At 44.2% G+C, this 11,383-nt stretch overlaps 1 protein-coding gene across 1 annotated transcript; it reads right to left on the reverse strand.

Annotated features, from left to right (window-relative positions):
- Positions 1-4,571: 4,571 nt before the first annotated feature.
- On the reverse strand, positions 4,572-7,960 carry LOC123439458. Its single transcript, XM_045116167.1, has 3 exons — positions 6,754-7,960; positions 5,012-5,102; positions 4,572-4,879 (listed from the first exon to the last, which is right to left on the reverse strand). Exons 1-2 carry the CDS (start codon positions 7,850-7,852, stop codon positions 5,038-5,040), a joined length of 1,164 nt encoding a protein of 387 aa, XP_044972102.1. The 5' UTR covers positions 7,853-7,960; the 3' UTR covers positions 4,572-4,879; positions 5,012-5,037.
- Between the last annotated feature and the right edge of the window lie 3,423 nt (positions 7,961-11,383).

An 11,383-nucleotide genomic window follows, 5' to 3' on the forward strand; every position in this document is an offset into this window, starting at 1 on the left:
ACCATACAGGCAGCTCTGCTGAAAACAACGTCAGTCTGGGTTAGATTCATTCAAATCATACAAGAATGAGGCCAAACCAATTTCCTGCATCGGTTTGCGTGTCGACGTGATCAAAACGGTTTATGTCGTAGTTAATTAACCATAGCTCCGTTGGAGATGAGCCACATATGTAAATGGACTAGAACGACGAGTAGAATCATGTGAACCACTTTGCTTTTCCGTTTAACAAACATAAAATGTTATTAGGACAAATCTGGACAGATTACAAGGTTAACGCGTGGGGTCATTTCGGAGATGCTATAGGTTGTTTCCGACCTCATTTAAAATGCCTAGATAGGTAAATTATTTGTGCTTCACCCCTTGTCATGTTTAACAACATTTAATCTTGTCGTGTACCTAAACGGAAGTGCACTAAATAATTCGAATGTGGAGTTTCCTAAATATGCAACTCGTTGCATATTGAGCTTCACTTAATGTGTAGTGTTTGAATGTTGTGAATTTCCATGTCGTGCCTTGCATAATTAAACCGTTCATGCATCATATTAGGGTGTGCATCATGTCAGGCATACGTGTGGTGAATATCGTGTGTTGATTCTTGTTTCCGTTTTGCTTCATCTCGATAGAGTCTGAACCGCTTCAGAGCGTGAGGATCCGGTCGACTACGTCGGTTCGTTTGCTTCACGGAGTTCGTTCTTCTTCCAAGCGAGATCTCAGTCAAGATGATCATTTTCCTAGATACCATTACTATCATTGCCATGCTAGTTGTCTCGTTTCTATCGCTATGTCTCGCTGCCTACCACCTGTTTAACATGCCTCCCAACATTGCCATGAAAACCTTCAACCTGTTCACAACCTAGCAAACCACTGTTTGGCTATGTTACCACTTGCTTAACCATTGGATAGTGTTGCTAGTTGCAGGTGCAGTTGCTTCCATGTGAAAACATGGGTTCCTTGTTATATCACCATATTGTTGCTAATAATTTAATGCCCCTATATACTTGGTAAAAGGTGGAAGGCTCGGCTTTCTAGCCTGGTGTTTTGTTCCACCTTTGCCGCCTTAGTTTCGCTTACCGGTGTTATGTTCCATAATTGAGCGCTCCTAACATGCTTGGGGTTGTTATGGGGACCCCCTAGATTCTCATTTTGGGATAAACCTCTACTGCAAGGCCCAACATTGGTAGTATATTTGCCCAACATAATAATTCTGTTAATACTGAAAAACATAGGGCGTCATGAACCCGAGGGGTAATTCAACATAATACGGGGAGGGCCAGTGTTGATGGTGCTGGTCCAAAACAGGGCCACTTGCGGGGCCACCCGGGGTAACTCGGGGGATGTCTATCCGGCCACCGTACGTAGTGCTCATCTGTCGTGTCCTAAGAACGAGATACGCGGCTCCTATTGGGATTATCGACACACCAGGCGGCCTTGCTAGATTTGTTTTACCTTTCTCGAGCGTCTTGTGCGAGGGATTCCGAGGATGCTTTGGGTTATCTCGAGGTTGAGGTTTTCCAATAGGAACCCGAGGAGATCACAGGTTTCCCTGATCAAGGTCATTCCGTCGCAACGTGTGGTAGTTTGTGATGGATTAGTTGGAGCATCCCTGCAGTATGAAATCTTTCGGAAAGGCGTGCCCGCGGTTATGTGGCAACGTGAAAACTTTGTTTAACATCTGGTTCTATATAACTTGAAGTAAGCTTAATAAAAACTTGCCAACTGAGTGCGTAACCATGACTGTCTCTTTCGTGAGCTCCTTCTCCGATCGAGGACACGATGGGTTTATGTATGACGTAAGTAGGTGATTAGGATCGTTCATTTGATCATTATTAGTTCACGTCCGCTATGCGTAGATCATCCCCCTCTTAATCTTGTACTCGTAAGTTAGCCACCTCAAATAAATACTTAGTCGCTTGCTGCAACCTCACCACTTAACCATGCCTCACCCATTAAGCTTTGCTAGCCTTGATACGTTTGGAAATGAAATTGATGAGTTCATGTGGCTCATAGATTACTACAACACCAGTTGCAGGTGCAGGTAAAGAGTTACTTTGACGTGAGCGCGCTGATTGTTCTATTTGGAGTTTCTTCTTCTTCATCATCATCAATCTAGGATGGGTTCCACGTTGGCAGCCTGGGATAGCAAGGATAGACGTCGTTCTTTTATCGCTTGTTTTCATCCGTAGACGACTCTGCTCTTCTTCATGATGATTATATGTATTGTACTGATGTGACTCTGATGTAGCTTGTCACGAGTGTAAGCCAACTCATTATACTCATCTTTTCAGTATATGTACTTGTAACGATATCCATTCTTGCGAAACGACGAGATGCGTTTTTATCCCTGTCGAGGCGCTCGCGCCAAAAAAATAAGGATATGACCGTAGCTTGGGCGTTACACGGATGAACACCAATTAAATCGCCAACTCGAGCTTTCCACTTAACGGCGCTGACATGACCCGTAACAGTAAAGTCGTTGATAGGAAGGCCTTTTATCATGGCCATGTCCTCTAGCGTCATCCTCATCTCCCCACGAGCAAGGTGGAAAGAGTGTGTCTCGGGCCTCCAACGATCTGTAAGTGCGGTGAGCACCGCATGGTTCACCGGTGGTGGGGTCGCTTGAATTGCAACATAGAGGGGAAAAGACCCAATCTAGCAATGTACGGCTCGTACCGCATGTCGTACGGAAAGTCATTCACACCATGACCCCTCATGCGCATAGCTACTACAGTCTGCAAACAATGTGAGCTTCATATCAGTACAAGAACACACATGAAAAACATGAATAATTGATAAGTCTCTCTTCTTACCTTCCGATTCTCAATGGCACGGGCACGATGCTCTCTCTCTCACACATCGGTTAACCCGTCATACCAAGGGCCATCATCATCCACCATCCTACCCAAAAATCACATCATCATCTTTAAATACATGAACAATATATGCAATATTTTATCATATGAAACATCTATCTAAAACATTCCTATTGACAAAATATACAAATACATATTATTTAGAGTACACAAACAAATCTCTTTAACAACCAATTCATCACACAACCATCATATTTCATCATCTGTTTTTGTAAAAACAAAATATGACAACAATATGTCCATCTACATATTGAACAGAACAAAATATAATTGCATACATATTAAATAACACATCACCTACTACCTACAAATCATCTATATCATCTAACAACTACACAAAAATTCCTAAAACTAAGAAATCATCTACTAATCTAACATCACCCAATCTTCAATAATGCTCTAAAAATAAGATGTTCTAATAAAAATAAATTGAAGGGATTGGGGAGAATACCTCAAGGATGCTTGGGGGCTTAGATCCATAGATTTTGGTGGAGGATGGAGTAGATCAAGGGGAGGTTGGTGTGAGGGGGGAGAGGGGCGGCAAAGGGGCTCGATCTGTTCGTCTGCATCGCCATAAAGAAGATGGGAACGAGTGGGGCGGGCTCGCGCGCCAGATTCACTTACTAGGACCAGGAGCCATGGTCCCTAGCATCTGACCCTTTGCCACGTCAGCGAATCAACGGGCCAGCCGGTCGTGCGAGCCCCGTGCTAGACACGAGGACCCTCGCGTCTGGGTTGCAAAAGAGGTCAGATTCGAAACTTGTTTAAATGTGAGGTCAATTCGGGAATTTATTCGCCCAAAAGGTCAAAACAAAAAAATTGTCCGTCGATTGATGTGACTTCATCACGAGCGCGCACAGCTTGGCATCTTAGCGGGATGAGCTGGGCTGCATTGCGCTCGCTCGCGGGCGAGGCTTAGTTGCAGGCCGCTCAGGTTAGTTGAACTAGCCCTTTATGTTTAGGAATTCTATTCCTTTCCCCTTTTTCCTTTTCTATATTTATTTTCCTTTTGAATTTGCATTTTGTTTACAAATAAAACTCAATTCAAATATTTTGGAAAAAATCACATGGGAATAATCTCCTGTCAAAATATTAATTAAAATTTTGTAATCCTTATTTGGATTATTATAATGATTCAAATACCAAATTTGCTCCAAACATTTTGGATTAATTTCACAGAAAGCTAGTTTAATAAGTGGGTCTTAGGAAATATACATTTCACCCCAACATATTAAATAATAAAATTCCATCCTATTTTAAGATACTATAATTACTTCCTAAACTTATTTAGGGTTCAAGCAATACCAAAATAAATTTAGGGTATCAAATAACATTTGGGATTTAGGTAAATTACTTGCTAAGCCAAAACATAATGTACAAGGTCACACACATTTATAACTTGATTTTGGCTTTATAAATATTCCCTGAAAATGACTCCAGAGTTCTGAATAATTCCAAAATGCTTTTGAGTCAGAAATAATAATCAATTCAGTCAAAACTAACTATGTTCAGGCAATCACAAGCAAATAAGCAAAAAATAATAATTAACCCTAGTTTTATAATTCACATTCCAAGAATTGAAAATTCTGGGATGTGACACTAATAAACTTGGACCCAGGGAGTAGCATTTTGGGGATCGGCATCAAAAGGAGGAGGAAAACTTCACTCACGTTCAAGCACTCGTTGGACCAACAAAGTATATTTTTCGATCCATCAAAAGCATATTTTTCGAACCATGGAGGAGCATGGGTTGACAAAGATAACAAGAGACATAACAAGGGCTCACTGTCTTACTGACACAGATAATCATTCTGTTCTGAGCCAAGACGGTAGATCAAGTTTTCAAACATTGCGCCAAATTATAAAGGCCAGCACTTGGTAGCATCTGAACTTAAACAGTGACAAGAAAAACAAGCAAAAAGTTTCATGCTGTTGCCGGTTTCGTTGAGTCAAGTGCTGTCGAAAAGACGCCATAGCCACCTGATAACTTGATGTATTACTCCCTCTACCTGCGACAAACCAACAGAAAATTACAAAGGAACTTTTAGTACGCCAGGCTGCATGAGTTGGTCTAAAGGGACTAAAATTTGGTCCATGGAAATGTATAACTCAATGGACGCCAGGCTGCATAAGATGTTTACACTGGTTCTCATTCCTCAGTCTCCTCTTAGAGATGGAGTTGCTGCAACTCTTCATTCACGCCATCTTCAGTCTCCTTTGCACTTGCAGAACCTTCAAAAGACAGAGTTATGTTAGGCAAGGTATACATACTTTTATGGATTTCTGACATTATACAAAGTAGTTCGTATCTCGCTGTCTCATTATGCTTATTCGTCACTATATACGTTTGTCTCAACAAAAGAAACTGGACCAAATATTTAAAAATCTAGTATGCACTATATTGTGGGACAGGGAGGTACTAAAAACAATTCAAACAGGGACAGTAGCTCCCCTGACAAAATTGAGTAAGAAATTTCATTTGCATATATGTAGTGAAGCACAACAAAGTCCTTCGAAACATAAATGCAGTACTTTTTCCCGGGAAGAAATGCAGTACTGATATCTAACAGTTGATTTGCTATATATGTATACTTTCTCAGCCCATTGCAAGTCTTGAAAATAAACTAGCACAGTGTCGTTACAATGCCTAGTACTACATACAAGTAACAGAGAAGGATGCTATGTTCAAAAATCAAACACTTCCGTATGGGATCGTGGAGACAATTTCTATCAGAAATGTACATGGGCAAGCATATGAAACTATCCAGCGCCTATGATAGTGAATCCCAAAATGTATATTAAAGTATTGCACATACGCTAGGGAAAAATTGCCAGAATTTTTAGTTAGCATTAGTCCCGCTGGCATTCACTATCCGGTACGTACAGGCATACTCAACATATTAAACAAAAACAATCTGATATTTATATAGCACACAGTGGTTTTCGTCAAATAAGTGTCACAAATTTTGACCAGTTTATAGAGAAATTATCTATATCCATATTCAATAATACCAAATATACACCATATGAAATATATCTCGTGATGAATCTAATGGCATTGATTTAGTTTTTAAAATGTTCATAACTTTTTTGGAAAACACTTCAAAGTTTGCATCGATTGACATTAAATAATCTAATATGCACTGTATTATGGGACGGAAAGAGTACTAATAATAAAGAGGGAAAGATGATGGATTTGAGGAAGCCACACTCTTAATGATGGAATCCAGTGACAATTCAAACAGAGAGAACAGTAGCTCCGGTAACAAAATTCAGTAAGAAATTTGCATATATATAGTGAAGCGCAGCAGAGTCCTTGGAAACATAAATGTAGTAATTTTGTCCACGAAGAAATGCAGTATTGAACCTATCCAGTGCCGACGACAGTGAAGCCAAAAATGCATAAATATTGAAGTATTGAACATACGCTAGGAATTTTTAGTTAGTATCAGCCCTGCTTCAGTAAGTGATAACTGGTAAGTCATACTCCTACATCTCATCCACACAAGATCATTTATAAGTCGAAACGGAAGTGCTTTACTTTGTAAGCCCCAATTCTAAGAAGCCCCTTACAGTGATCAAACATAAGCCCTCCCTGTTCCCTGCAGCATTACTAGCTATTAACAAGCTAAGCATAGCCTGAAAGTTGAACATTTGCATATGCTCTCTCCCACAACTGACATGCTAGATAAAGGACATCACATCATATACAAGATAACAGATCAGATCGTCTCTCCAATGCTACACAGAAAATTATCAATTCCAATCACTAGACAAACCCCCTTCTTAAAGAAAAGGTAGCGCTGTGCCGGTTGCTCAACAAAAAGAATCACTAGACAAGTAACAGGAATCTAGAATCAAAGAACATAGACGGTAGAATTACCTGAGCAGAGAGCCCGTGGCAGCTGCCAAGCGTGAATGAAGCGGGTGGCGACGTGCTCGCTAGGCGGCGCAACCAGCTCGTAGACCTCACACTCCACAACCTTGCGAGCACGCACGTCGACACCGAGCAGATGCTCGTCGAGGAAGAAGTAGACCACGTCAGGGTTGGTGGGGTGGATGAGCCCAAGCACCGGGATCTTCCTTGGCAGACCAGTCGCCTTGTAGCTCGCGTCGTCCCAGATCTCCGTGAAGGCGGCCTCGTACTCGAGCGTCCACTCCGTGGTGTCCGGATCGGCGAGCGTCCAGACGCTGATCTGTGCAGAGCCGCGGCTGTCACGGTTCCGGTACATGTCCAAAAACCGCAGCTTGCCGCCGCTGACACGCACGCAGCGGTACTTGTCGAGGAGTCCCCAGCCCTCCCTGCACTTGAGCACCTTGCCCGGCGGTAGCGGGACGGCCCTGAGCACCGGCGCGTCCTGGAAGGGGTCGCAGGTGAGGAGGCACCAGGAGAGGTCGACCCACCAGAGCCTCCCGTAGTAGGAGACGACGCCGTTGGGGGCCAGCATCCGGAAAGGCAGCGGGATGTGGATGCCCTTGCTGACCCACTCTCCGACGTCGGACGAGAAGCGCAGGAGCGTGCCCTCCTGACGGCCGAGGATGGGCTGGAGCTCGACGACCATGTAGTGGCCGCCACCCCCCGGGGAGGAGATGAGGCCGAGGTGGCCCAGGTGCATGATGAGCTCGGGCTTGGGGAGCGGAAGCGCGGAGGCGGTGGTGGCGTCGAGCACGAAGTAGCCCGCGACGAACGAGCGCCAGGCGAACTCCTTATGGTGGGGGGTGTGGATGACTGTCGGGCCCGTGGCGCGGCCCTGGTCGGCGTGGAGGAGGAGGAGGCCAGTGGGGTCGGCGGCGACGATGGACGGGTAGTTGTCCGAGGCGGTGCGGCCCGGGAAGATGCGCGGCGGGATGGTGAGGAGCGCGACGCGCGGCGGCGGCGGCAGCGCGAGGGAGAGGTCGGCGCCCGGAGGGAGGTCGGCGTCCGCCGCCGTCACCCGCGGCACGCTGCCCAGGATGACCCAGGAGGAGGAGGCGGACACCATCTCTGCCTCGGTCCGGTGGTTCGTGCTGGCGCTCGTGTGCGTGCGGCGGTGTTGGCGACGGTCAAGTGGTGGGTGGTGGTGGTCGCCGCGGCGGTGGGGGTCAGGGTTTTAACACGCGATGCAAAGCGAGGAACGCCAGAGCGCAGTTGGTTCCGATCGGTGGCAGGCCGCTTCTGCTGCTCAGGGGAGGTGCAGAGAGCTGCTGCAGCCTTGGACTGCATCCGAAAATCAAAAAAAAAAGGCGCTTTTCTGTTCGTCGGCTAGCGCGACTGCAGCAAAGCAAAGCAAAGAGGCAGAGGCAGAGCAGAGCAGTCTTCCCATCTTTTGCGGTTACAGTTTGGTGATACTGTACTGATACGAAGGGAGCAGAGCAGAGCGGCGCAGGTCGGCCTCGGGCGCGGGCGGGCTACATGAGCATGAAAAAAGATCTCTCGGGCAAACGTGCCGACCGTTTGGTATGTTATGCGCAGAAATGCTCAACTTGTTGCGCCGGAATTTTGAATTTGGTTCAGGCTGATGGGCTGTAGTTTCACCTACCCTGCCACTTTTTATTTTATTTTTGAAGAAGGAAAATATCAGGGAATGAGTTCTTTCTTTTTATGAACGGAAGGAGTTATTGTGGGCATGAAACTCTAGACTCAATGTACCATAATAAAGATAATGAAAAAAAGAAGGTGATAAGAAGAGTGTTGTTTTCTTTAGAGTTGACTTTCCGGACCAATCGAGGCTTATCGACGGTCGAAATATCAACGAAAACTTCCATCCTAGGAATAGTCGAAAGGCCTTGCCTTAGTTCTTGATTAGACTTCGGAAAAGCTTTTGATTCCATCTCGCAAAAGAGTGAAATTATGTTATATCGACTAGAGGGGGGTGAATAGACGATTTTTACAAATTCATCACTTAAAAATTACTATTTCAGGAATTTGCTAAGTGACAAAATACAAGGAGCGGATAAAATACTCAAGTGCATGCATAAGATGGCACTAGCATAGTCATCATGATGAAATGAAACATACACAGAGCACAGACAACGTGTAAACAGGATAAGCAGGTGGAAAGCAAGCTGTTTTGGGTTGAGAAAAATGAGAAAGTCTTCAGTCAAAGGCTTTAAGCAGTAACAATCAATTTCATGAACAAGTTTACGAAATGAAAGAGTTGAGGAAATAAAATCAGTTGCTCGATGAAGACAATGAATTGGTAACCCAGTTCCAACTATTATGACAGTCGTACGTCTCGTTTGGAGTGGCTTGGTATTTAAACCAAAGGACACACACTCCTTACCGCATTCTCCTTGAGCTAAGGTCACACAGACGTCACTCAATCACTCGTGGTAAGTCTTCAAGGTAGCTTTCAAAACATCACAAATTCGGTGGGGCACGACTATTTATAGCGAGTATGCAACCCGACATGATAAGACATAAATGGCCCTAATGATTTGACTATTTTAAGGATAAGATCTCCTTTGGGACAAATGGCGCTAAGCACAACAACAATCGAAATTTGAACCCTCAAATTCCTCAGAGCTAACATATTCCTCACGATAGGCAATTCACGCTAGCAAACTCCTAACTCCTCAGTCAGACCAATTTCCTGAGAGACCAGAAGAACATCGTCTCTATCACTGAAGAACTTGATTGAACTGCAAGAGATTTTCAAAGGCTTCACTCGAAGGATTGGCTATGTGTAGGCTTTTGAGATGAGCATCACTTGGAAATTTTTCCTTGGTATTACCTCGACCCCCTTTAACACTACGGTGTTTCCTATGACTCAAAAAGAGGTAAAGAAACTTTGAAAACAAAAGTCATCACGCTTCATAGTCCTCACATCAATATCTTCAAGGTCACGCCAATTTCTTCATTTTTAAAGTCTTCAAGAAAGCATCAAAGTCTTCAGTTGAAGACATTCATTTTTAAGGGTCGACTTCCGTCGGATATATCAAACTCCTCAACGACTTATAGAACATGTGTATACTCACAAACACATTAGTCCATTAACCTATAAGTCTTTAATACACCAAAATCACTAAGGGACACTAGATGCACTTACAATCTCCCCCATTTTGGTGATTGATGACAAATAGGTTAAGTTTTCAACGGGGCTAAACATATGAAGTGTAAGTACAAAGTTTAAGGAATTTGATTGCAAGATATAGATGAACTCCCCCTAAGGATGTGCATATTTGACGAATTTGCTTTGGACTGCAAATGCACATGGCAAGATAAAATCTTTAAGATCTTCCGCTATATCTTGTAATCCACACATGCATTTAACATATAACATGAGGAAATAGAAATGCATGATGGAAAATGGTGTCTCATGAAATTCAGCATGTGTGCATTAATGAACTTGAGGAATAAGCATGCACAAAGCAGTTCAAAATAGGTAGACCACCATCGGACTTAAGTTTACAACTCAAGAAATAAACACTTTGAAAGGATCGATATGGTTCACTAGAGGGGGGGTGAATAGGCAACTACCAATTTTAGCTTTTCTTAACAAATTAGGGTTAGAACCAAAAGGTTCTCTAGATGAACAACTAGGTGAGCAACCTATATGATGCTAACAACTACAACAACTAGTGTAAGCATGGAATACAACACAACAATAGCAAGCAGAAAGTAAAGCTAAGAGATAACCACAAGTGGAACCGGTAGAGACGAGGATGTGTTACCTAAGTTCCTTCCCTTTGAAGGGAAGTACGTCTCCATTGGAGAGGTGTGGAGGTACAATGCTCCTTAAGAAGCCACTAGGGCCACCAGATTCTCCTCACAGCCTCACACAATGCGAAACGTCGTGATTACACTAGCGGTGCCCTTGAAGGCGGCGACCGGACCTTTACAAACAAGGTTGGGTCACAGAAATCTTGGAGGCTCCCAACAAGAGCACAGAGCTTCACCACAATGGAATGTGGCTCCAGGGTGACCTCAACCGTCTAGGGAGCTCAAACACCCAAGAGTAACAAGATCCACAAGGGATTAGTGGGGGGAATCAAATTTCTCTTGGCAGAACTGTAGATTGGGGCCTTCTCAACCAATCCCTAGAAAATCAACAAGTTTGATTGGCTAGGGAGAGAGATCGGGCGAAAATGAGCTTTGGAGCAACAATGGAGTTTAGGAAGGGAAGAGGTAGTCTTCTTGGAGAAGAAGACCCCTTTATATAGTGGGGGAAAGAATCCAACCGGTACCCCACTTACAGCTCGAGCATAGCGGTACTACCGCTGCCCGGTGCAGTACTACCGCTGCCCGGTGCGGTAATACCGCATGCACAATAGTGGCAGAGGGAGGAATTATTGCACGGGGCAATGAGCGGTAGAATGGCCGGAGCGGTACTACCGCACACCCTTACGGTACTACCACAGGGTAGTATCCAACTGCCACACGAGGTACACGAAAGTAAAAAAAATTACTTTCGTGTCTACCTCCGCTGAGGCTACGGTTGTGCAAAAATCTGACACGGTAGTACCGGACAGGTTTTGCGGTACTACCGCCTGAGGGCGGTAGTAAAAAACTATGTCTGCTCTTACTACCGTAG

This window comes from Hordeum vulgare, chromosome 3H, assembly GCF_904849725.1.
Source record: "Hordeum vulgare subsp. vulgare chromosome 3H, MorexV3_pseudomolecules_assembly, whole genome shotgun sequence".
Taxonomy (NCBI): domain Eukaryota; kingdom Viridiplantae; phylum Streptophyta; class Magnoliopsida; order Poales; family Poaceae; genus Hordeum; species Hordeum vulgare.

Coding starts and splice junctions, on each gene's coding strand:
- LOC123439458 (XM_045116167.1), bottom strand. CDS start 7,852: ATGGTGTCCGCCTCCTCCTCCTGGGTCATCCTGGGCAGCGTGCCGCGG. Junction 5,103..6,753: donor GCCACGGGCTCTCTGCTCAG/GTAATTCTACCG, acceptor TGTCTTTTGAAG/GTTCTGCAAGTGCAAAGGAG.